This window comes from Natator depressus, chromosome 1 (genome assembly GCF_965152275.1).
Source record: "Natator depressus isolate rNatDep1 chromosome 1, rNatDep2.hap1, whole genome shotgun sequence".
In the NCBI taxonomy this organism is placed as follows: Eukaryota; Metazoa; Chordata; order Testudines; family Cheloniidae; genus Natator; species Natator depressus.
Genome location: NC_134234.1, coordinates 124755864 through 124783778, shown reverse-complemented (window position 1 = coordinate 124783778; position 27915 = coordinate 124755864). Strand labels below are relative to the sequence as shown.

Here is a 27915-nt window from a genome sequence, read left to right as displayed (position 1 = left end):
TCCCTCCCTTCTCCTCCCCCCAGGCTGGCCAGTCTGTCAGCAGTACAGACCCTGTCATTGGTGGTCTGGCTGTTGCAGGTGCAGTGGCTACGGGAGCAAGAAGGAAAAAAACAGTTGTTTGTATCCCAGACAAGTTATGATCTTCTTCTTTTTTTTTAAAGTATGTATATGTGACTTTACCTCCACTCTTTGGGGAACCTCAGAGAACATAGAGTGCATTTGGATTTCAGTCTACTGTAGCTGCATTCATCTGCTGGTAGGGGTCAGGCTGGGTGTTTGAGCTATGTTACAGGTTTGTTTCTGCAGTTTTGTTGGTGCGTTGGAATGCTTCTGTGGCATCAGAGACATAGTAAAAAGAGGCATGCAGGGGAGTGGTGCTGGATAGTAATCCCCTCTACATCCCCTTGAGGCTGTCCCTCCTGTCGCTGACTATGCTGAGGCAGGTGACTAGGCGGTTGAGAATGGTCTTACTCAGAAAAGCAGATGTTGCTGGTGTGTAATTTGCCATGAAGTTATTCACCAGGATTGTTCCCCCAGAAGCTCTGCAGGAGTGGAAGGGGCTTGCAAGCTATACCCACGGTCATGGGTGTGTGGCTATTTCTGATAATGTGCTAAACAAAATGGAGCGATTTCTCAGTCTTAAGTTCTGCTACATCTGCCCTGAAGACAAGGGGAAAGTGCAAAGAAAATTAAATAGGGTCCTGCAATGATTGCCAGCTAGAAAGCAGGGTAAAAGGCATTTGTACCTCATCAGGGAGCACTATTGTTTGTGCCTTGACTGGGTATGCAATGTGCCCTCATACCTCATGGAAACTATGAAAACTAACCACATTTCTTTTCCTGTAAACCCTGTCTCAATAAACAGTTGAATTTTTGCACAATGAATGCTTTTGGTAGTCAAATCTGTTGAGGGGTAGAGGCAGGTGGGGGATGGGGAACATTTTGTGACTGTGCCATGCTGACAGGCACCATTTTGAATCAGCAAAAGAAGGGGATAGGAGGAAGGCGGGGGGCTCCTAGCTCACATTCACCACCAATAATCAATAATAAATTGTAAAGATAGGTACTTACATGCTGAAATTCCCTCTGGGGGATCTGACTCTTTGGTCCCAGCCTGGGTTTCTGGTGGGGACTCAGGATCAGTTGATACAGGGCAGGAATCAGGGTCCACTGTAGCAGGGCAGGACTTAGGCTGGCTTTCCATCTGACCATCCTCAGGTTCCTGAATCCCCCAAAGATCCTGCCACATAGAGGGCAGCTCCTCTGCTGCTCATCCCCTGATGGGCTGAGCCAGCCATCCTAGACTGAGAGGGTAGGGAGTGCAGGAAGCAAGCTCAAATAGTTCTGGGATGTGTTGTGCTGTCACTGTGTTGAATCCTCTCCAGTTCATCAAAAAAATGCACAGGTTACATGTCTCCTGCCAGATGTCTCCTTTTATCCCTCCTTTCAGTGTAGTTTCTCCTAAGCTGCTTGTTCTTTATCTGGCACTGGTCATGATCCCTCACAGAGATCTGCTTTGCAATGTCCACAAAAAGGTCCTTATTCCTGTGGCCACAAGAGCTTCCCAAGCTGATGCTTCTCCCCAGAAGGCGATGAGATCCAGGGGCTCAGCATGGCTCCAGGCAGCTGTGCAATGCATGTTGTGGGGTTTCTGACATGCTATTGTCGTTGTATCTCATAGGATCCACAATCAAATGGGCAAAATCTGCCTCTGCACCACCCTTTAAAGGAGGGAAGGGAAGGGTCGTCCTGGAAACTTGACACCAGGGCTGGGAGAGCACACAAGTAAATGGAAAGAACAGTAACAGTAGACCTACAAAGCACTGTGGAATAGCTGTTGGCAATATGCAAAAAGTGGTGCACAGCAACTGTGTGAACACAAACAAAAGACAGAACTAATTACATTCAAAGTCAACCACTTTGTAGGAGGACTCCAGTGTTCCTGATAAATACAGAGTTAGTGTGCACTGATGGGTTGCATCTTATGTAGGCAAATGCTTTCAAAACAGATTAATTTGATTAGATCTTGTTTAAAATGCCTATGTAGACAAGCCCTACATATGTGGTCTAATCCCAAAGCTCCAGGCCTATGCCCTCACCTCATTTAAAACCCTCTTCATTTTTAGATGAGAAAAGTGAGAGGTAGGATGCCTGGGTAAAATCCTGGCCCTATTTAAATTAATGGCAAAACTCCCTTTGACTTCAATGGGGTCAGGATTTCACGCCATGTATTTTAAAGACATACAAGCCAGCACTATTTCTTGGTTTCCCAGTTTTTGTCTTATCTCTGTTTCTGTCTTTTAGATGTAATACATCTCTCCTCTCCCTCCCTTCCGCCCAAGCTTTTACTTGTATAGCCATGAGCACATCATTGGCCCTTAACAAATAGTAATTAAAACAAGACCCTATAGCCTGTTTTGTGATTTATAGCTGTGACTAAGGTGGGACTGAATGGAGTGTAAATCAGTTCTCCAGAACTGAGAACTGTGATTGGTCTACCTATTCTCTTTCTTTTAGAGCCCCATCCCCTTCTCTCAGTGAAGTTAGCAGGAGTAAGATCAGTTCCTTCATTTCTTGCATCCATATCCTGCAGCCTTTGTACAGGCACAATTCTCCTTTGTTTCATTAGAAGTTTTACCTATAGGATCAAGTATTTTGCTGCTACATTTCCTCCCCTCTCCCCTTCATTCCCTCAGACACCTAAAGTAACAAATAGAAATCACTGTAGTGCAATGAAGAATTTTATCTTAAAAATAGCTGATTACTTTAAGTCATGGTACAGACAGTATTTGAAATTACAGCTGTATTCTTTCAACTTGCATGCTTTTCTCTTGCATTGCTCTAATGCAGTAAAAATAGGAGGATTTCAGAATTTGTGTATATTTTATGACTCGTAGAATGAAACTGTCTCTGATATGTTTCTTCTGCAGCAAATATTTGTTGCTAAAGGTAAAGTAACTATAAGGTTTAACATAACTGTAAATATACCTAGGGTTCCAAGCATCAGTGCTTGGCTGTCTTTTACTTCGCATTTCTATTAATCTGACCTGGAAGGAGGGCTAAACTATGAGTTAATTATATTTTCAGATACTATAAAATTGGGATTTGCTGCAAATGCTAGTGAGGACAGAAAATTGAGGCAGAGGTCTTGAACTTGATCCAGATTAACTGAAGTCAGTGGAAAGATTTTTTTCAGCCTCAGCTGAGCAGGTCAGAAAACAGAATTTCCATGCTGCCAGAAATTCTGACATTTCAAAATTTGTTTTCATCCTAAATTGGGATTAAAGGTCAAAATCTTGAAATATTTCAGGGAACAGAAATTCCAAAATATTTTGATTCAGAAACATGGCTTAGAAATTTTTCATTCAAAAATTTCATTGTGTTTCCACAAAACCTTTAGAGTTCGACAAAGTGGCATTTTCCAATGGAAAACTGTTCCATCAATTTTTTTTTTGACCAGTTCTAATCTTAATGGGAGTTGGATTTCCCCAATGTAGGTTAGAAACAGGGGAACAAATAGTCATAGTGAGGTTAATAACTGGAATACGGTAGTGTAAATAAGACCTAAGAATCAAAGAGGGCAGCACATTGGATATGAAGATACTGTACAACATGATGGCAAAAAACAGCCAATGGGCTTTTTGGCTATATGCACAAAAGTGTCATAGCATGGATCAGTGAGGCCCTCACCTTTTTCTACATGGCACAAGTGAGACCATGCCTGAAGTACTGTGTACATTTCTGAGTACATCAGAAAACGAAAACTTATTCAGAGAAGAGCAACAAAAATGATTACGAGGCTAGAGAGACTGATTTAAATGAATGACGTAAAGTGCTAAACATTATAAACCAGATGCTCAGCTAATATAATTTTGTATAACTCTATTGTAGATGATAGAGTTATACCAATATTCACCAGCATCTTGACCAAGTGACAATCAAGGGGGCAGATATTTGATAATGGTTGTAGATATACCAAAGCTCTGGTAGCCATATCCAGTCAGTGGATAATAACTTCTTATTTCCTACCCTTTGAGGGGAGTCGGTACAGCTGCCTTTTACCACCCGAGGGTTCCTATGCACAAAGACAATCCTCTGGGAGACATTTAAGTCAGAGTTATGACTGTTTGTGCTACTGAAGCAGCAGAAATTGATCACAGAGTACTAGAGAATCATGTTCATTGTTTCCTAAACTGCTTACTCAATTGTGAAAGAGGTACATGAATCAGCTACAGGGTTCTAATCTTTCTGATGGCTGAATTATTCCCTGCAAAGAGAATTCTTTAAGTATGTCTTTCCACCATGTATAGGAGCTCCTAAAATGGGCCACATTGACCTACAGGGTTTGATTGTTTTGTGCTGCTCTGGTGAAGCAAAGTAGTCATAAACCCAACTGAACCTGATGATTTAGAGGGGTTTACTATGGTTTGGCATTGTAAGTTTGACACCAGTGAATCTGACTACATATTTTTTTAAAAAAATGAATTATGATCCTGATTCTGCACCTGTTATGTTGGGTTTATGACATTTAACTTTGAAATACAATGGTGTAAAAATTACATAAGGGATTGGAGAATGAGGCCCAGTAACTCCATTTATTCTAGTGTGCCTGTCTCCCTCCAAATAGAATATTTATTTTAGTTTCTGCTTGCTGTTCTTTCCATCTGATGGTATGTATTCATTTAGAATAGAAAAAGGTCAGCCACATATATTTCACCTCTCAGTTACAGTATTTTCCACCTCCCTTTAATTTCTTTGATTTAGACTCCTAGATATTCATTCCAAGTTGAGAATGACTATGTGCATATTTAAGGTAAATATGAACTTCCTCTCTTTCCATGTCTGTCTTTCTCCTCTTCTATCTGAGTCTAATCCTGCCATTCTCTCTGTCTCTCCTCTCCTTTTCCCATCTAATTTCACTCCTTTTTTTATTCTTTCTTGTCTTTCTTATTATTACTATTATTTTGTACTTTAGAAGCAGTGGAAATGTAGAGCCGTATTCCTATGTAGATGTTCTTTACCTCTACGGAGCGAAAATTATCTCATAATCTTACTCAGTTTTACTGCACTCAACAAGATAATATAAATCAAATCTAGTTGTGCAGACATAAAATATTTCTTTTCTTCGAGTTCTCAATGTCACTAATGGCAAGTTTCCTTGTTCCCAATAAAGGCAAGGAGGATTTGGTAGAATTTCTACAGTTACAGTCATAGCGACACTGAAGGTTGGACTGTTGCTGGGGACCTGTCAGGGTTCCCTCCCCACTCTGAACTCTAGGGTACAGATGTGGGGACCCGCATGAAAGACCCCCTAAGCTTATTTCTACTAGCTTAGGTTAAAAATTCGCCAAGGCACAAATCCTTCCTTGTCCTTGGATGGGTACTGCTGCCACCGCCAAGTGAGTTAGGCAAAGATTCAGGAAAAGGACCACTTGGAGTTCCTGTTTCCCTAAAATATCCTCCCAAGCCCCTTCACCCCCTTTCCTGGGAAGGCTTGAGAATAATCTACCAACCAAATAGGTAAACCAGATGAAAACAGACCAGACCCTTGTGTTCTTAGGACACTAAAAACCCCAATCAGATTCTTAAAAACAGAACTTTATTATAAAGAAAAAAGTAAAAGAAGCACCTCTGTAAAATCAGGATGGAAGGTGACTTTACAGGGTAAACAGATTCAAAACACAGAGGATTCCCCTCTAGGCAAAACTTTAAAGTTACAAAAACAGGGATAAACCTCCCTCTTAGCACAGGGAAAATTCACAAGCTAAAACAAAAGATAAACTAATGCGTTCTCTTGCTATACTTACAATTTTTGTAATCCTAGACCTTATTTCAGGCAGGGTTTTAAGAGATGGTTTTTCCTGCCCCAGTCCCTTTCTGGCTCTGTGAGAACACAAAGAACGCCCCCCCACCCCCCAGATTTGACAGTATCTTCTCCCCTTATTCGTCCTTTTGGTCAGGTGCCAACCAGGTTATCTGAGCTTCTTAACCCTTTACAGGTAAAGGAGGGATTTTATGCTACCCTTAGCTGTATGTTTATGACAGAACTCCTTAATGAACTTCCTAAACCCCTTAGATCTTCCATAATCTGTAATAACTTCCTTCTTTCCAGCCTTCCTGATTATTTCTCCCTCTTCAACCTGTCCAATATCCTGCAAATAAACATTTTTTCCACTACTCTGACTACATCGCTCCTGTTTCTACTGCTTCCCTCCACGGCCTCTCTCACTCACTCACACACTTTTGCATCAACTCTGAACACCTAATTCTTATTTTCAAGGTGCCACACGAGTCTGACTCAACCTATATCTCACCTTTGTCTCTACCTATTCCTCACAATGTGATCTGTGCTCTGTCAACTCTTCTCACCTTGATACTTTTCCTTTTTTCACTCATGACTTTCTACCTTTTTCTTATGCCCAGAATGACCTTCCAATTTAACTGTCAGTGTGGGGCATTGTGGGATGGCTTCTGAAAGGCAGCAGCAGTCAATGTAAGCAACACAGTGTCTACACTGACACTGTGTCAACCTAACTATATCAACCCAATTCAATTGGTAGAGTAGGTGAGTTACATCAGTGGGAGGTACGTTTTAGTTTAGAATAATCTGTATTGTAGACCAGGCCTTATTCTCAAATGCAATTGTGTGGACTTTCAAGATGCATGCACAACATATAGTCCCAATCTCTGTATTTGTTCAATTCTCATCCCTTTCCTTCTCCTTCCTTCTCAGTATTTCCTGTGTTTGTCCAATTTAGATTTTGAGTTCTCCAGAGCAGGGATCATGTCTTTTTATTTCTATAAACTTCCATGTAAAACCCTGTTGCTAGATAAATGTTTATTAATAATAATCATAATAATCATAATATAATATCTATCTGCTTATTGTAATGGCATTTTCTATTAAAACTGTTAAAGGCACACTGAGCTAAATTTTTCACCATTGGCCACGAAATTGAGCTTGCAGACAGTGCACCCATTAAAACAGTGAATTGCACATGCAGAGTACATATGTACAAGCACAAAATAGTTAAGCAAAAGGGTACTTGGGTATACAAATATACATTTGTGTAAGCAGTTATTTGTTTTATGCTCACAGAATGTGTTTCTCTTGCATTATTAGCTATTTGTGAACACACTTTTTGTGAGCAACACTCAGGCACTCCTGGTTGAAAATTTGGCCCTGTAGATCAAGAATACATTTTTTCAAAACCACTTATGTGATTTATGAGGCCAAAGATCCATTTTGAAAAGCATTTTAGGTACTTGAGTCATATTTTTAATCTGGACATTGATTTCAGTGACTGTTAGGCACCTCAGTTTCTTTAGGTGCTTTTGAAAATCCCACATAGGCACCTATCTGCATCTTTAGGCACCTAAACACCTTTAAAAGTCAAGCCCTAAGTCACTGCTGAAAATGGGACGTAGGTTTATAATCCATTTAGTCACTTTTGAAAACATTAAGCCAGCAGATGAGTTTTTCGTATAAAAGTGACTTATTTAATGATGGTAGCATTACAATGGTCTTTGCTGTGCTTTAAAGTTAGCTTTTCATTAGTGCAAATAGTGTTTGTGCTCGGGAGTAAAGTATTATTATGCATGTTTGCTGTTGCATTTGTTTTCAGACTGGAAAGTTTTCTTCATAAGTATCATGAAAACAATAGATTTAGGAAGAAAACATTATTTTCCAAATGGAAATGGATGATTTTGAAATCAAGAAATAGAAGGTACAAAACAGATCTTTTGCCACCTATAAAAGGACTAAAAATGTCTTTTTAAAAAAGCCTGAAATCTTTAGAAAAAAGTATGAGGAGTACTTGTGGCACCTTAGAGACTAACAGATTTATTTGGGCAAATAAATGTGTTAGTCTCTAGGGTGCCACAAGTACTCCTCGTTCTTTTTGTTGATACAAACTAAAATGGCTACCACTTTGAAACCTGAAATCTTTAGCAAATTTATCAAGACCATACATCTCAGTATCTAAATGTATCTCCTCCATGCTCCTGATATTCTGCTTTTCCTGAAAAATAATGCATTACAGCATTAGAAAGCATGAAAAATCCAATTTTAAAACTTGGGTGTCTAATTTAGAGTTCCCGGTGCTCAGGTCAGTACTGGATATTCCTGCATTTGGGTGCCCAAATGCAGAATTGGGCATCCTAATTTAAGGACCCAAGTTGGCAAATGGAACCTGACATGTCAGTTCAAAAAGCTGAAATGAGTTGTTTTCAAATAGCAAATTCTGTCTCCCTTACTCCTCAAAATAAAGCTCAAATAATACTCATCTTCCAGTTGCAGAATCTGGATTTTATGTCAGTAGTAAAATATCCAGTAACACCTGGTAACAGCAGGGCAAGCAGTTGAGCTAGTAACTGTGGTTTTCCGATTCAGGAACTGCCTGGCAAATGTCTATTTTCAAATAGTCCTCTTCACAAAGCTTCATTCATTTATTGTTAGTTGCTTTGTTGGCAACCCTGCTATTGGCAACACTGCAGTAGTTTGCCAATCTCCATACTATCATAGACTGGCAGCATGCCATTAACTAATACCATTCCCATAATGAGAACTCCATGGAAAAATATACTAACTGACATCTCTTAGAATTTAAACTCCCATTTCCTTTTACTTTAAATTATGGCTAAACTCGCACAAATTGAGTTAAAAAAACATAATGTAAATATGGGCTAAGTACACGTGGCCTTATAAAAATGTTTACTGAAACATTTGGTCCTTTAACTGCACATTTTAGGATGCATCCAATGTTTCCTAGAAAGTCAAGTTCTATTAATTTAGCCTTAGCAATCCATGAGAGACTGTCATGCATGAAGTATAACTGAATATGTTGTGGTTTTTCCCCCAGGTTTAATAGCATACAGTCCATATCTGAAAACTCATTTGCAGGACTTACAAAACTGGAATTGCTCATGATCCATGGAAATGACATCCAAACTATACCCAATGGGGCATTAAAAGATCTCACGGCTCTACAGGTAATACTAAGGTGTTTCTAAATATAATAAATTACAAATTACACAATGATAAAAGACTGAAATAAGTAGGTTTCTTTAATGCTTTGTTTATTGTCCAACAGGTTATCCATTTTTGTTCCAAATATATTGAAAGATTTTGAATTACAATAATATCATGAGTAATAATGTCCATTAATGGCTGATGTTATTCTGTTACTCTGCTCTCTGTTTCACTATTAGGTATTTCTTTTTTAGGTATTCAAAATTAGCTACAACAAGCTGAAAGTTCTAACAGGCCAAACTCTCCAAGGACTTTCAAGCTTAATGAGACTGCACATGGACCACAACAGAATTGAATTCATCCACCCGAATGCTTTTAATGGGTTAACTTCCCTGAGATTGCTCCATTTGGAAGGAAACTTACTCCAGCAGCTTCATCCCAACACATTTTCAACATTTTCATTCCTTGATTATTTCAGACTGTCAACAGTAAAACACCTCTATCTGTCTGAAAATATTATTAGGACACTGCCTGCAGGGATGTTTCAAGGAATGCCACTCCTGGAGAATCTTTACCTTCATGGGAATCCCTGGTCCTGTGACTGCAGCTTGAAATGGCTCCTGGAATGGGATAAGAAGTCTGGAGGTGAGAAAAGATAAATGATTATTCTATTCATTATAGTGACAACATTCCAGTAATATGCCCTTCTTCTGCTAGGTACATGAAACCATTGCTTTTGCTCTTGGCTGTTCTGCTTATATATTGTGACTTCCCTAAGGACTCCTCTATTTTTTCCACTATCTCACAAACAAGAAACATTTCAAAAAGTAACATGATGGAGAAGTAATTATAAATATCAGGCAAAAATTCTGTGTTTATACAGGAGGGAAGCATGGTCACAACTGATTTAAAAAGCATGATTTCTAAAAATTGTAATTGGAATAAAAAGGTGGTAGAGCACACTATATTAATGGAGAAATAAGCAATATCCATCGTGCAAGAGCCAAGAAGCTGGCTTTGTTGCAATGAATTCAGCTGCAGTTAACACAGAGAAAATTAAAGGCCATTTCCAAGAATGGATTGGGAGGACAGCCACACCCAGGCAAACCTCATCTCAGGGAAGAAGAAAAGAAGACCAGAAGTTGGAAGTCTTTTGAGGAAGATCAAGAAGGGTGCAGCACTGGGAAGGGTCAGCCAGGTCAGGGACTCTCATAAGTCTGGGACTGGAGTTATACTAGCCTGAAAAAGAACAGGTAGAGGACTCATAAGAGACTGCAAGAGTTGCTGTAGCTGATAGGGCATCAAGAAGGGACTGTTTTCCTCAGGAAGGTTGATGAAACTGAAGAGATTTGGGCAGGTTTAGTGACAAGGTATGAGGGCTGCTATCATGGAGGTGAATCAAAAGATTTATAGCACTTGGGAGCAGGTTGAGCAGATGTAATCAATCATAACAGATTCTGGTGGCGTAGATTTCCTCATACCGTGTATGTAGCTTATAGCACTTTGTTGGGAGTCACATTCTTACAGATCTTTGTGTTGTAGAACTTTATTTTGGACTTGCGAGGGAGGGATACCTAACAGGACTAAAATGATTTTAAGCATTTACCTTTAGCTTTGTATTTAGATACTTTGCCTTCTAATGGTCTGATAAATTGTCCTTAACACACATCAGTAGATGTGTCAAATTATTTTAAATTGTCCCATTTCGCCTTATAGATATTAACTTTCCTCTACACATGCACTAATTTAGGCTCAACCACTGTGTTAAGCACTGTTTTCTTGCACAGTAATAGGTTGCCACAGTTTTTATTGGATTAGTTTTGTTGTCTAAACCAGCATGCTAGTGCTGGGAATTACTTTTGGATGTAGTAAGAAAATCATTGTTGTGACTGTCAAATAGATGTACCTTTTATGTTCAGTTATTTTTATACAAATCCTTCACTGACTTCATTAGAAGTTGTGTACATGCCAATGTATAGGCATAAATATTGTTAAAATGGTCATTTGGAATTTGAGGGTGCTTCCTTTTTGTGGGGCAACAACTAATTCTGAGCTGAATAAACTCTGAGGCTGAAGGTGCTTTATTTGTTTTTACAATATCATAATTAATAGTCTAGTTTAATTAAATACTCCACATTTGAATGGGGAGTGGGGGAGAGCCTTACATAAAAGGGCTGTCAAACTGACAAACAATAAATTGTTTAAATAAAAAAAGTTTTAAAACTCTTGCCCCTTCCCTCCCTAATCCTATTGTCATCCTTTCTTTCCCTTCCTCATTTCACCCCTGTTTCATTCACCCACCCCTGCTCCCTCACTGGAAGTCAGCATGACTCTTCTACCCAGAATAATTGCAATATATTTTGTTTACATTGAGTTTCCAAATGGAATTTGGAGGAGGCAGCTGGGATTCTACTAACCAAAATAATGTGAATACAAGTATATGGCAGAGGACAAGGGTCTTGCTAGCCTGTATGGAGGGAAGGATTCTGGCAGGCAATAGGATTTCCCTTTCATAACTTCAACAGCCCCATTTTCTTTTCTGTTTGGTATTTTTTTTTCCTTTTTCTTCATGTAAATTGTGAAGATTGTTAGCTTCTGCTGAAGGAAGGGAAAAGCTGATAAAGCCATTTTTGCTGCTGGCAAATAGCTTGAAAGTACACGAATCAGTCAGAGCAAAGGGATTATGGCAAACAGAATAAAAAGGTTTGCATAAATCCAGTATTATTATTGAGGAATAAGCATAAAATGTTTATGTAGAACACAAACCCCAAACCCTCACAGTGTGGGGAAGTGCATAAATTGAAAAAGTGTTGTTTCCCCTCAATAATTATGTATACCATTTTACTCTGCATCCCTGACAATTCCATTTCAGCCTAATTATAAATAATCTACTGGAACATTTGATAAATGAAGAATGTGTGCTACATTTCTCAAGTAAACTCTACAAATATTTTTTTTTAAGTTTGTGACTGAAGACCTTTGCATGACTTGCAAAAAGCATTTTGAACTTGTTTTAAGTATGCCACTTGTAAACCTAATAAAGTTGCTGTAAACATGTAATAACCAAGTAACCATTCAACTATGTTGGATATTTTCCACAATTTGGCCTTGACTGTTTGTAACAGTCACATAAATCACAATGATAATGTTGAAAGCTTTGTGTAAGCTTGCTACAGATGTTCACCATGTCCATTTGTATGCTCCCATTTTTGTCATCAAGTTACAAGATAAAAGAATCTAATTTCATAGTTACCATGCTGTAATGAATGTTTACATAATACTGGAGACATGAAACTCCAAACTTTACAAAATCTTCTTTTTCGAATTGTTGTTGTTCCATAGACTTAAGTAAATAAGTACTTAGGCACAGCTTATCTGCACTGCTTAAGCAAATGTCCATTTGCTTGTGTGAAAAGGTGTGCATGCTCATGTTGTGGGCACAGCACAAACACAGACGTGAAAAATTGACTTGTACTATATAGGTAACATTTAAAAAAGTGGCCTTAAATTCCTCGATAACTGGGTGCCCAACTTGAGAGAGAGGGTTCTGATTTTTCAGAGGCTTGGAGCATTCAAACTTCCCATTAAAGTCACTGAGAGCCATGGTTGCACAGCAACTTTGAAAATCAGGCCCTTTGTTGCATCAAGTCAAAAATCTAGAAACTAAGGCACCCAAAATCAGTGGCCAGTTTTGAAAATTTGGCTGAAGATATGTGTGTTCTTACAACATTCATTTAGCTCTCTAAAAATGCTAGAATTCTATGTCAGAATTCTGTGTTGGTCTCTAGAATGTATCTTTTTTTTTTCCTTCCAGGTGTATTAAAGTGCAAGAAGGATAAAGCTTATGAAGGAGGTCAGCTCTGCCCTAAGTGCACCAGCCCCAAACAACTGCAGAAACAAGATATTCAAAATTTGAAAGATCTTTCCTGTAAGAAACCTATTATACAATCCCAATTGAAACAGAACAGCAGCGTTGATGAGGTGGAAGATAGGGCCAGTTATGAACTTCCTGAAGAGGCATTTCAGCTATCTCCATGGAACATTACTCTCAATATGACAGATGAACATGGGAACGTAGTGAACCTAAACTGTGAAATCAAGATGCCAACAGACTCTGCCAAAATTCAGTGGAACCAAATCGATCCTCAGGAAATTGATATCAATGCTACAGTTTCACTCGATTTTGAATGTCCAATGAAACGAGAAAACTATGAAAAATTATGGAAACTTATAGCTTATTACAGTGAAGTGCCTGTTAAATTACAAAGGGAACTCATGCTCAGCAAAGAGTCTAAAATAAGTTATGAGTACCGGCAAGATTCAGATGATGATGCCCTTTATTACACGGGTGTGAAAGCTCAAATAATTGCAGAACCTGCCTGGGTTATGCAACCGCTGATAAACATCCAATTAAATAGACACCAGAGCACAGGGAAAAAAGTGGTGCTGTCTTTTTTTACCAAGTTTTCTCAAACAATTCAGATGAAAGACATAAGACAGCACAGACGAAGCTGGGTGATGATAGAGCAACCTCAGAATTCAAAGACAGCCCAGAGTGTTGTTGAAGGCTCAGACTGTCAGCTGAGATGCAATGTGAGAGCATCGGAGAGTCCTGTCATCCAGTGGGTGTTGCCAGATGGGAGTAAGTTGACAGCTCCATTTAATCAGAAAGACAGTAGGTTTTCCATCCTCAGCAGTGGCCAATTAATGATCAAAAAAGTGGATTACACGGATTCTGGTTTGTACCACTGTGTTGCCCAGGTGAGAGATGATGCAGACAGAATGACCTACAGAGTTTTAGTGCAGCCTCCAGTCATTCAGCCCACTGACTCTGATGTAATGAGGGTTGAAAAAAATGTAGGGGACCCAATAGTTTTGCCCTGCAGTGCAATTGCCATACCAGATGCACAGTTGAGTTGGATCCTTCCAAGCAGCCATGTGCTTAATGATTTGTCAAACTCATCCAAAGCGTACGTGTCACACAATGGCACGTTGTTAATTCCAAAGAGTCGTGTCAGTGACAGCGGGTATTACAGGTGTGTGGCTGTCAATCAGCAGGGATCAGATCAGTTTGCTGTTAGGATATCAGTAAATAAGATGCTATCTGACAGATCATCTAAAAGGATAAAAATGAGGAAGCGTCCAGGTTTGAAAACCTCTGGAAAAAGAAGAGGGGGGGTGATAGAAGATGAAGGGGGATCAGGAGTGGAAGTTACAGCTGAGTCCCAGCACAAAAAGAACCATCTGAAGGACCGTGAAGCATCCATTAAACAAAAAAGTGACCTCATGCCTGAGGTTCAGGTTAAAAAAAACAAGAAAGGCAGGAGAAAAATGAAATTATGGAAAGGTACAGATAGAACCCAAGACAGCAATGTTGCAGAAGGCCGTAGGGTATTTGAATCTCGAAGAAGAATAAATATGTCAAACAAACAGATTAATCCACAACACTGGGCTGACATTTTGGCAAAGGTCCGTGGGAAAAATATTCTTAAAACAACAGCAGCAGCCGGCCCTTCTTTAATGACTACATTGCCGTCATTTGTTCAGAAAGCCACTACAGCTCCTTCTCCTATGGCCAGTCCTCCCCAGAAGCCTTCTCTAGAGACTGCAGCCAATGGGGAAGAGTCTTCTGCAGATGTATCACACTTGGGTGAGGACAAGATCTTCTCAGTCACTATTTCCCCCACCGTTCTAGCACAAGATTATAGCCCAGATCAAACAACTTCTGCTCAATCGACATTAATGAGCACAGAAACTGAGCCCTCCATAGAACTCCAGTCTTTAGGAACACCTGAAAGTATATACACTGTAGAACCATCTTTTGTGTGGTCTACATACTTTACTCCAATCTCTCCAACTATATACTCACATCACTCATATGATCAGCAGCATGTTGATGTAAAGACTGATTATTCACCAGTAGCAAAAGAAAGCATTAACGCTGTCACTGAAGAGCCCCTAGATGAACAAACAACTACCTTGCCCAATATTCAAAGCAGTTGGCACACAGTGGAAAATGCAGCTACAACAACGCTGTATATCACAGAGGAATCTTCCACTTCTGCTGAGCTATCAGTGGATGCCACTGTCCTTGCAGAACCTCAGACTGCTGTAAATCTCCCTACCACCTTGGAGACAGATTCACAGCACAATGAAGTGGATGCAGGGTCCATAAATTCCACAGCTTCTCAGGGTGATAAGATCAGCTATTTAGATTTAATAGCCACTACTACTATTTCATCTTCTGCTTCTCCATTTAAGGATTTTGTTACTAGAGAGAGCAATGTCGTAAAGCATCAGCACAGGGAGATACCTACAGATAAGACTAAAATTACGGACATTGACTTAAGCACAATTTTTCAAGTTTTCACATTAGTTAATGAGGAACCAAGGACAAACAAGGATATAGAGACTCAGGTAAGAGTGTCTAGTAGCAGTTATGCGAGCTCTGAAGGAGCTGCACATGAAGACATGCCTGTTCCAAAATCAGACTCCACATTCACTCTGGCAAGTACCATTGCTCCTCTTAAAAAAACAGAGTCAGTAACAACTGCTGTTTTATTTGGCAACCTGACCACTATGGCCGAGATTACAACTCCCTCTAGAAAGACTACTATCTCTAACACACTGCTTACCCAGCATCCCAGAAGACGACCCTATGGGAGAAGGAGATTAAGACCAAACAGATTTCGACAAAGACCAAAACCTGTTCCTCCTCCTGCTTTTACCACAGAGCAGGTGCCTGTTACTCAAAAATCACCTAAAATAGAAGATGCTACTAGAAGTTCTCCTGGAACTGTTGTTAAGGGTGATCATAAAACCGATGCTAAAATACAAATTAAGAAACATAATAATTTAGAGATGATTGCTTCATTGATTACAGAGGCAAATGTGTTAGAGAGGTTGACCAAAGTCAGAGACACAGAGGGTGCGTTTTCACATATGCCTACTGCTTCTCTACCTGAAACAAAACATTCAACACTTTCTACTGCTGGTGAAACCCAGGTACTTCCTGTGACTACAGCTATCACAACTGCATCATCATATGGTGGACTTAACACAGCCTCTGTTACAGAGTTACATTTGTCCCAAGAACCAGATCAGAAGACAACCGCAACATACCATGCACTAGTTAATGTGTCTGAAGAAAATGTCATTAAAACAAGTTATGAAGTTACAGGTGGTGAGGCACAAAAAACAAGCGATTCGGTCTCCACTGAGTACATTAATAGCCTGCTTAGCCCTGGTTATTCAGTGACTCCAGAATTTCGAGAAGATTCCATTCCTCTTGGATCAAAAGTTGGAGAGAATGGAACCAGCCCAAGAGTATCTCAGCCAATACCTCCCACTGTGCTGCACTCGAGTGCTCCTGTTGGCACAGTGGAAAGTTTTAAGGACCTGTCAATTTCAGATGAACTTCAGAAGCCTTCAAAATCTTTAAAAACAGCTACAGTAACCACACCACCTCAGCAAAGAGAAATTATGACTGTATCCTTTCCCTTCAGCACAACAAGATCTCAACCTTTCACACCTACAGAAAACAAGAAACCAATTATTGTTCCTGTACAAAGTTGGACAAAAACAGTATCCTCTTCCTGGGACAAGAAGGAAACCAAACCTCATGCATTTGATCATGATCAAATTGCTATATACACAACTGAAAACCCTGAATCTCCAGTTGCAACCGTTGACTTTGTTCCATTTACAAAACCTGGCACTCCTCCCCCATCAGTTTCAAGCACTTTACATTTGTCTATTCATTCTTCTACCAAGCAAAATACCACATTCAATCAAGTAATATTTCCAGAGACCAAAGGATTTGAAATTGATGGTACAACAATCACATACAGCACAAGACAAAACAAAGATGTATTTTCCACATCTTATTCAAACCAAAACAGGATTAAAGCACAACACAGACAAGAGCAATTTAAAGAGACATTTGGTCTCATTAGGTCTAACAATAGTTTATTGTTAAATCCAAACTTTCCCCATCAGTCAGCGGGAATGGTACCAATCTTTAACCAGCAACCAGCTGTAGCACCTCCAAAGCATATTCCAGTGAGGGGGACAAAGAGGCCACCATATCTTATGATACAAGGCTCATTTCATCATTTTATAACTCACCAGCCCCTCCATTATACCAACAAACCAGAGATAACAGCATATGCCGCACACACAACACAGGACAGAAAAACCTATGCTCCTCAAACAGAGCCAACCACTGCGACGACAGCCACTCCATTATACAGACCTATCCCACTTGCTCCAGGTAGATTTGGCAATCAGGGACAAAACAGATACAATGTTCACTCCAGAGTTTTTGGCAGTAACTATATTCCTGATAACAGAGGCACAGCTGGGAGACTACCGAGTCAAGGAATCCCATATTACCCCAACCCTGGAATCTCCTTTGTCTTTAATAGAACCAGAACATTTTCACACTTAGGAGTGAATCCTAAACCAGTGGTGCCTAGTCCACTTGCCCCAGTAAACACAAATGAGAAGAAAGCCACCCAAGTCTCATCTGCTGGGATTACAATACGAGGCACTGTTCTAAAGGCCACAGCTGTTCCAGGAGCTCCATTGTTCCACACCTCAAGTACCACACCACCAGCCACAACTGCTTTGAAGAGCACTCTTCCATCATTCATCTCGCAAAGCATTAGACCTCAAATATCCTCTAACATTCAGTCCTTCAGAAGTGTCCTTTATAATAATCAAAAAGTCCCATCTGAGCGTAAACTGGGAGGAATTATGCCAAATAATTCTAGTGTAATTCAACCTTCAACTAACTTCAGGGCACATGGTGAAAGACCTAAAATTACCACAAAAGGTCCTCAGAGCTTATCCATCCTTGCTGAAACAGATGTTGTTATCCCATGTGATGCAGGAGGAGAACCCAAGCCCTTTGTTACTTGGACAAAAGTCTCTACAGGTAAGTTAGTTAAACATTTGATCTCCCATATAGCTGTAAAAGGGGACACATACTTCCATATTTAAAAAAATACAATAGTTCTGTACAGTAATGATTCAAAACACAATATAACACTTTTATCCATGTTAATAGTTTGGACCACTAGAATATTTTAGTCTTTTTTAAGGCTACCCATTTCTGCATGTGGATATGAGAAAAACCTCCACTGTCTGTTACTCTCAAATAAAAATGACCTTTAGGTCTTTTGCTAAAAGGTACTCTAAGGACCTGATCCAAAATCAGCGCTTCATTGCCCTTTGGATCAGGCTGTCAATGCACTATATTTTTTAACATCCAGAGTTACCCCCACTAAAAAATGTAAAATGCAGGGGGAGGAGGGAAATGTCTTTAAGAGATCCTGGCGTCCAAGTGTGCATGTTCTCCTAGGCTGGAATTTATGCTAGAGGAGCCTAGGGGCACTGATTAGTTAGGAGAGTGTTTCAGAGTCCTTTGTTATATGTCTAGGTATATCAGTAAAATGTTCCTGGAAATCATGTGAGAGGTTAATTGACACCCCAAAGCATTAAGAGTGTATTGTACTCTGAGAACCTTTTCCCACTGTTTTTAAGTCTTGGACTTTTTGGATGATTAGTTTTGACAACAAAAACTCCAGCCACAGGAGTATATCAGAAGGCATATATCAGATCTTGCCCATGTAGATCATTCTTAACTGAGGAGTCTGTTCTCCCCATTCATCTTCACTCCTAGATTCTACTTCATTATTGTTAATATGCAATAAGTAGAGAAGTTTCCATAAATGTCTTTCAGTGCAATGTTGTCTGTCTTAAGAACAAACTCTCCAATTTTCTTTCTTTCGTCTATCCTCCCAGGATCCCTGATGACAGCAAACACAAGGATACAACGGTTTGAAGTCTTGAAAAATGGCACATTCATTATCCGAAATGTTCAACTCCAGGATCGTGGGCAGTACTTGTGCACTGCTCAGAACCTGTATGGTGTCGATAAAATGATTGTCCTGTTGACAGTGACAGCCCAGCAGCCCAAAATGTTAGTTTCCCGCTACCGAGATGCCACTGTTTATTTTGGAGACACGGTGGCAATGGAATGCCAGGCCAAAGGGATCCCAAGCCCACATATTTCATGGATTTTACCTGACAGGAAGATACTGCAGACAGTAACCAGCTCTGAGAGCAGGATAATGTTCCATGAAAATAGAACTTTGTCTATCAAGGAGGTGACATTTTCAGACCGAGGAGTGTACAAGTGCATAGCTAGCAACACTGCAGGAGCGGACAGCATAGCCGTGAGGCTTCACATTGCGGCATTACCCCCAATCATCCAGCAGGAAAAACAGGAGAATATTTCCTTGTCCTTTGGTCACAACATTCACATTCACTGCACTGCCAAAGCAGCACCCCTCCCTAGCATCCGCTGGGTGCTCTTTGATGGCACCCAGATCCGACCCTCCCAGTTTGTCAATGGGAATTTATTTGTCTTCCCCAATGGAACCCTTTACATACGCAACGTCTCCCCCAAGGACAGTGGGAGCTATGAGTGCATCGCTGCTAACATGGTGGGGGCAGCCAGGAGAACGGTTCAGCTGTATGTGAAGAAGCAGTCATCAAATGCCAAGATCACTTGGAGCTCTCCGCAGAGAACAGATGTAACCTACGGCAGCACCCTGCATCTGGACTGCACTGCTTCTGGGGATCCCTGGCCCTGGATATTATGGAGGCTGCCTTCTAAAAGGATGATTGATTCTCTGCACAGGTAGATTGCTATTCGTTGTGGCCTGCATACATTATTTTTCTAATGAGGCTGATGCAAAGCCCATTGAAATAAAGAGAAGTGTTGTTATTGACTTGATTTGATAGAAGAGTCCAAAGCAAAAGCTATTTTAAAATAATGACACTAATAAAATGGGAAAAAATCCAATTTAAATCAATTACAGTCACACTGCCAGGGTAGTAAAGAGCCAGGCAGTAAAAGATTTATGATTAGGGCCCTATCAAATTCGTGGCCATGCAAAACACATCATAGACCATGAAATCTGGTCTCCCAGCTGTGAAATTTGGTCTTTTGTGTGCTTTTACCTTATACTACACGTATTTCACTGGGAAGACCAGCGTTCCTCAAATTGGGGGTCCTGACCCAAAAGGGAGTTGCAGGGGGTCGCAAGGTTATTTCAGGGGAGTTACAGTATTGCCACCCTTACTTATGCGCTGTCTTCAGAGCTGGGTGGCCGGAGAGCGGTGGCTGTTGGCCAGGTGCCCAGCTCTGAAGGCAGCGCCCTGCCAGCAGCAGTGCAGAAGTAAGAGTGGCAATACCACACCATGCCACCCTTACTTCTGCGCTGCTGCCTTCAGAGCTGGGCAGCTGGAGAGTGGTGGCTGCTATCCAAGGGCCCAACTATGAAGGCAGCAGCACTGAAGTAAGGGTGGCAACTCCTGGCAATGGCTCTGCCTTCAGAGCTGGGCTCCTCGCTCTCTGGCTACCCAGCTCTGACGACAGTGCCACTGCCAGCAGCAGTGCAGAAGTAAGGGTAATAGTACTGGAACCCCCCTACAATAACCTTGCGACCCCCACACAGCTCCCATTTGGGTCAGGACCCCTACAATTACAACACCATGAAATTTCAGATTTAAATAGCTAATATCATGAAATTTACGATTTTTAAAATCCTATGACTGTGAAATTGAGCAAAATGGACTGTGAATTTGTGATATAGGTTTCTTTGGGGTCATACAGCATTTCAGTGCCGTCTAATTGCATACCTGGAATTTGCCTAGTACTGAATAGACACCTGTCTTTCAAAGAAAAGTCCTTCCTCTTGGGAAATGAGAGACTGATTGTTTCAGGGGGGACTGTTATGAAATGGTTCTTTGTGGGGGAATCCATTGTGTCACTATTGTACAAGATTACGACTGACTAAATGGAGCATTGTTAACTCCCTTATGAAAAATATAGATCTTTCCCAAATATTATAATGTAATATTATTTAAAATATATTCCAGGTTCAGGAAAAAATAAATAGGAGTTTAAAACTAGGTACATCTTTACAAAACTAGTAATTTTTCCTGGTGTTGAAAATATATGGTGTAATGATAGGGTTAAAAATCACTGAAATGTCTAGTTTGGTACACATGAAAATGTATGGGCTAGCTGAGCACCCATAACTTCGGTCAAGCTCAAAAGGAGCTGTGGATGCTCAGAACTTCTGTAAATCAGTTCATATATATCCATTACACTAATTCTTATGCTTGCACAAATACCTAGGTCTAGCTGGAAACCAAGTATGTCATTTAAAATTTTGGGGTTTTGGAAGTTATTTTCATTTTGCTATGGAACAAAAATGCGACCTTTTGAATTTTTTTGCAAAAAAAATAGGAGAGAAACCCACCCCAGGTTAGCCAGTACCCAGTGTTTGGAGCACTCACTGGGAGGGGGGAAGATTCCGGTTTGAGTCCCTTCTCCAAATCAGGCAGTGCAGGAACATCCCAGGCAAGTGTCCTAACCACCAGCCAATAGAGTCAGTCTCTTACTCGCCTTTCCACTTTGTATGAATAAATAACTATTCATTGAACCAGAGAGAGAGAGAATGACTCTATGCAGGACACTCACATGGCAGACCCATCTTCAAGCCCCTGATGTGAATCAGGGAGAACAGAGATTTCATCCTGGGTCCTTTACATCCCAAATGAGTATCCCAACCAATTGGCTACTCTGGATCTCTGAACATTACATGGTGGGAGGTGTATACACTGACTTCATTTACTTCATTTTCCTGTTCTGCTCTGCTCCTTCCCCCTCCCCACCCCCCAATCAGATGAGCTCCATTCTACTGTGAGCCATTAAATTTTGTGTATTTGACCCATTGGCCAGAAATGACCTTAGCATAATTTCAGTGCTGAAGAAATGAAACCCCCTACAATTATTTATTTAAATAAGTACAGTCATTCCAGCATTAATAATGGCTTGTAAATAGATCTGTGCAAATACAACTCTACTTAGGTTCTTATGAGAGAAATCGCTCTCTAATGCTCTTGAAATCAAATCACACTACCACTATAATAATCAGTCTCACAATTTGCAATCAATACCACTGATATGTTTTCCCCAAAACATAAATTTTCCACACATATATGTAAAATGCCACTCAATCATTCACTGAGGTCCATAGACAGAGTGACAAGAGATATTTTGCAATTAACAACATGCTTGCTGCCTGATAATGCCAGATTATTTGCCAACAGCATTCCTGATTAATGAACAAGTTCATCATGGTTTATTTCATGTTGACATATTTAATATTTGGGCAGGCTGTGAGTATTATCCACAGTACATTTTTATACCTTTTAGCTATAGCAACAAAATGGCATTTTGTATAATTTGTGTAACAATAATTCCCTCCTCCCTTTAGCCATCATGAGATCCATTATAAGGTGAATTAATTTTGTGTACAAATATATAACTCTGTTAAAAATTTACTCAAAATTATTCTGAAAGTTTAAAAAGGTTGTATGGGAATCTGTAGGAAGTAACACATTTTGGTTCATAATTGACTTGAGTATAGCATTCCATTCTCCCCATAGTTATGGTATGTAGATGCATGTGTATATAAATTAATGTTCAGTGTTACCATGTCTGAATATAACAGAGTACGGTAGATGCACTCCACATTAAAAGAGTAATAGAATGAATCAAAAATCCTTAACTCAGCAGATGGGTCAATTTAAGTTCAGAGAACAATTGTTTAGTTGCAACTGAACAGAATTATTTTTGTATTTTCTTTCTGGTGAAAAAAACTGTTAAAATTTCTAGTACATTCTAATTACCTAGCTGTAGCAACACTGCTATTTTTAATGGGTTTTTCCGTGAGTTACAGTAAATAATAAAATAATGAAAACTGATTTTGCAGCTCATATCACATTCTCTTTTCTTTCCCCAAATTAGCTTGGAGACTAGAATCAAGGTGTTTGGCAACGGGACTTTGGTTGTCCATGCAGTCACAGATAAGGATGCAGGAGACTATCTGTGTATGGCCCGCAATAAGATCGGAGATGACTATGTAGTTCTCAAAGTGAACGTGATGATGAGACCTGCCAAAATAGAACACAAGAATGAGAATAACCACAAGGTTATGTATGGCGGGGACTTGAAAGTTGACTGTGTAGCCACCGGTCTGCCAAACCCCGAGATCTCCTGGGGCCTCCCAGATGGCAGCATGATAAACACCTTCATGCAGTCAGACGACAGTGGAAACCGAGCAAAGAGATACGTGGTCTTTAACAATGGGACACTGTACTTCAATGATGTGGGGCTGAGAGAGGAAGGGGACTACACCTGTTATGCTGAGAACCAAATTGGGAAGGATGAGATGAGAATACGAGTCAAAGTGGTGGCTGAGCCTGCAACCATCAGAAACAAAACCTACTCTGTTATTAATGTACCCTATGGAGACGTGGTCACTGTGGCTTGCGAAGCCAAAGGTGAGCCCACCCCTAGGGTGATATGGCTCTCTCCAACCAACAGGCCCATTCCTCTCCTGTCTGACAAATATCAAGTGTATGGGGATGGCACCCTCCTCATCCAAAAGGCCCAGAGATCTGACAGCGGCAATTATACTTGTTTGGTGCGGAACAGTGCTGGGGAAGACAGGAAAATAGTCTGGATTCAAGTCAATGTTCAGTCTCCCAGAATCAATGGGCACCCCAACCCGATCACATCGGTGAGAGAGACAGCCATGAGGGAGAGCCGGAAACTTATTGACTGTAAAGCTGAAGGGATACCTACTCCACGGATCCTATGGGCTTTCCCAGAAGGAGTGATCCTGCCTTCTCCCTACTATGGGAACAGAATTACTGTGCACCGCAATGGCACCCTGGACATCAGGGGGGTGAGGCAAACAGACTCAGTGCAGCTAGTGTGCATCGGGAGGAACGAAGGGGGAGAGGCTAGGCTGATTGTGCAGCTCCTGGTCACAGATCATTTGGAGAAACCCACCTTCAGGGACCCAGTCAGTGAAAGAATCACTGCCACAGCTGGTCACAGTATCAATCTGAACTGCTCAGTGCACGGGAACCCTGAGCCCAGCACATCTTGGATCCTTCCCAATGGCACTGAGCTGCAGAGCAGCAGCCACTTGCAGAGATTCTACCACAAGAGGGATGGGAAATTGCACATCAGTGGCCTCTCCGCAGTGGATGCTGGAACTTATCGCTGCACGGCCAGGAACCCAGGTGGCTATGCAGAGAGGGTGATCTTCCTGAAGGTGGGTCTCAAGCCAGAAATCAGCAACCAGTACAAGAACCTGGTGAGCATTATCAATGGAGAGACTTTGCAGCTCCACTGCGTCACCCAGCCGAACCCCCGGGCACACATTTCCTGGACACTGCCCAATGGGATGGTACTAGATGGCCCTCAAGCCATAGGTCGCTTCTCCCTCCTAGAGAACGGCTCGCTCACTGTGCGCGATGCCTCTGTATTTGACAGGGGCACCTACCTGTGCAAGGCAGTGACAGAGTATGGCACTTCTATTATGAATGTCCCAGTCATAGTGATAGCCTATCCGCCCCGGATCACCAGTGAGCCAGCACCAGTCATCTACACCAGGCCTGGCAATGCAGTTAAGCTGAACTGCATGGCCATTGGGATTCCTAAAGCAGAAATAACATGGGAGCTCCCAGACAAATCGCATCTGACAACAGGAGCTCAGTCCCGTCTGTATGGAAACAAATTCCTTCACCCTCAGGGGTCATTAATCATCCAGCAATCTACACAAAGGGATGCAGGCTTTTACAAATGCACTGCTAAAAATATACTGGGCAGCGATTCAAAAACAACTTATATTCACATATTCTAACGTTCAAACAAACTCCTTTGACTAGACACAAATGCCCAGTCACTGCCAAGCAAGTGCAGCAGAAAAGTACTGTTTGTAAGCAAAGCCAGGGATACTGAGGGCACAAAAGTGGGATTTTAATTCTCATTTTCATGAGCAGTACATCACTGCTTTCATAATGACCATGATCCTGCAGGAGAAAGAGGCAACAAAAATACTTAAATGCCGGGGCTAACACAATTGTTTACATGATGTAACGTAATTTCTCACGGCATTCCACAGCACCTGAAACCTAATGTACTGTACGCATACCTGTTGATATTCCAGAGCTATGCCTTGGCTTAACAAGCACTTTAAAAATACCAAAGAAGTATTAACTGTAATAAATGAGCTACAGTGATAAAAGTGCTTTATTATTTTTTAAGAAAGACATCCGTTTTTTTTATCCCCTGCAGTGCATTTCATAACCTAGCCTTATAGAATATGATTACTAACCTTTCTATTAATTCTTCTATTCGCTCTTCCAGATCAAAGATTAATTTAGCAAATAAGAGTGATCTATTTTTAATCAAGGACATTCAGACATTAGTTACTGTAATGAATGAACCTTTTCCAGCCAGTAAGGATGCTCCAGTTGAATTCAATAATTATATATTTTATATATATTTTTAAACCAGACTATGAGACTAGAAAGAACAACAATGATTTGTCTCATTTTATAAATTATTGGTCTTTACAAGACTCTGATACGTTACTGTATTTTATAATGTTAAGGTCAGTATACTGTACATTTTATAATAAAAAATATTTTCCAACCAACTTTTTTTCATGTTTTTTCATGGTAATTCAGACAAATGCTAGCTGAAGACAACATAATTAATATGAAGTAAAATGAGAAAATATAACAGATTATTAGACATAATCTTCATCCTACTGAATATCATTTCTGAAACCTGCTGGCAGCCTCCCATGCACACCGTAAGCTATAGGCAGCCTGCCTCACTTTCCCTTCCTGGACTGTTCAAATAAAACTTCCCTTTAGGCTTTTTCTTGGTCAAAACTACCTCTTCCTGGGGACTAGGTTTATTAATGTAAAATAAAACTGCAGATAAAACTCAAAATATCTAAAGTCCATTTCTAAAACCACACAGCACAAGGTTTCTCTTCCTCCATCCAGGCCTTCCTGCCTGAGGCCTTTGCATTCTCTCCTCTGCTTGGACAGGATCTCTCTCAGGCCCCCCTGCCTTCGGCAACTCCCCTGGTCTTAGGGTCTTCCCTGCTTTCATCGCTCTCTGCAGGCTCTGCCACAGCTTCCTGAGCCACCCCCTTCACTGGAGCCACCTGCTGCCCTTTATAGGGAATTAACTGATTTAACCCAGGTGTCCTTCATTCTGTAATCAGGACTGGCTAGCATCAGACCTACACCCTTTAAGGGGCAAGCCGTCCTGCTACAGTTTCCTAACAGCTAACATGGAATCCCTGCTCCATATCTTTTAGATATGTTTTCATGTTCATAGTCTTTTGCTCAGAATCAAATATGGGATTATTTAATAAGGTGATGTCCCCATTTGATTTGCCCAGTTTTTGAATACCACAACCACGATTAGAGCAGCAAGTAAAAAGTTGACTCTGAGTTAGGAATGGAAGGATAACCCATACCAGGTTATCAGCTACAATTTTTGATTTCCTAAGGGCAGATTTTGTGAAATTCAGTGAATTTAGTTACTGAAGTCAACTGAATTGAAGAGCTCAAGAGCTTAAATATGGAGGAGGCTTGGAATTTCTTCAAATCAACTATACAAAAACAATCTGAAATTTGCATCCCAAGCAAGGAAATAAAATAAATAAGGAAAGGTCCCAGACCCAACTGGATGAATAACTACCTCCAAAAGGTTATTAGGAGTTAACAGAGCCCTTTAGGGAATGGAAAAAGGGATTGATTAACAAAGAAAGTAACATCGTGGAAGTTAGACAACGTAGGAATAAAGTGAGAATTGCTAAAAGTCAAGATGAATTAGATCTTGCCAAGCAAATTAAATAAATAATGATGGGTTTTAGTTATATAAATAAAAAAAGAAAGAGGAAGGATGAAGTTGGGTCGCTATGCAGTGAGGAGCAGAAGGAGATTAAAGATAAGATAGGTATGGACCAGAAACGGAATGAATCCTTTTAATCAGTTTTCAGTAAGGAAGATAATATGGAATGCGGGTGTGAAGGCAGTATGGTTGTTTGTTAGAAATGAGTATTGGATATGGACATTGCCACATTTGAGGTGGAAGACAAATGTAAAGAGCTAAATGTACCCAAATTGGGGAAGTGGAGGGAGATTTCCATCCCAGATTACTGAAAGAACTGGCAGATGAGATTGCTAGTCCAGTAGCAAGGAATTCTAATAACTCTGTCTGTTCAAGAATAATTACATATGACTGGAGAATAGTTAACGTTGTACCTATCTTTAAGAAAGTGTGTGTGGGGGGGGGGGAAGTGATCAGAGTAATTATAGACCTGTTAGTCTCACTTCAGTGGTATTAGAACAAATTGTGAAGGAAAGAATAATTAATTTCATGAGGTAACTGGTAAAGGGAGTGTAATGCAATAGGGTTTACCAAAGGTTAGGCTGTGCCAAAGTAACCTGATTTTTTTTCTTTGAGAAAATAACTGATATTTTTAGATAAGGGAAGTGCAGTTATTTAATCTACTTGGACTTCAGCAAAGCATTTGACACAGTACCGCATGGAAACTTATTAGTTAAATTAGAATCATAGAATATCAGGGTTGGAAGGGACCTCAGGAGGTCATCTAGTCCAACCCCCTGCTCAAAGCAGGACCAACCCCCAACTAAATCATCCCAGCCAGGGCTTTGTCAAGCCTGACCTTAAAAACCTCAAAGGAAGGAGATTCCACCACTTCCCTAGGTAACCCATTCCAATGCTTCACCACCCTCTTAGTGAAAAAGTTTTTCCTAATATCCAACCTAAACCTCCCCCACTGCAACTTGAGACCATTACTCCTTGTTCTGTCATCTGCTACCACTGAGAACAGTCTAGATCCATCTTCTTTGGAACCCCCTTTCAGGCAGTTGAAAGCAGATATCAATCCCCCTCATTCTTCTCTTCTGCAGACTAAGTAATCCCAGTTTCCTCAGCCTTTCCTCATAAGTCATGT

General features: G+C 40.5%; 1 protein-coding gene across 1 annotated transcript in view; it reads left to right on the top strand.

The window, feature by feature from the left end:
• Positions 1–25406, top strand: part of MXRA5 (matrix remodeling associated 5) — a 35694-nt gene extending 10288 nt beyond the window's left edge. The window contains exons 4-8 of the mRNA XM_074966258.1: positions 8862–8991; positions 9226–9616; positions 12786–17909; positions 18779–19679; positions 22863–25406. Of these exons, the coding sequence (XP_074822359.1) occupies positions 8862–8991; positions 9226–9616; positions 12786–17909; positions 18779–19679; positions 22863–24771 (8455 nt within the window). The 3' untranslated portion in view covers positions 24772–25406. The remainder of the gene's footprint in view (positions 1–8861; positions 8992–9225; positions 9617–12785; positions 17910–18778; positions 19680–22862) is intronic.
• Positions 25407–27915: the final 2509 nt, after the last annotated feature.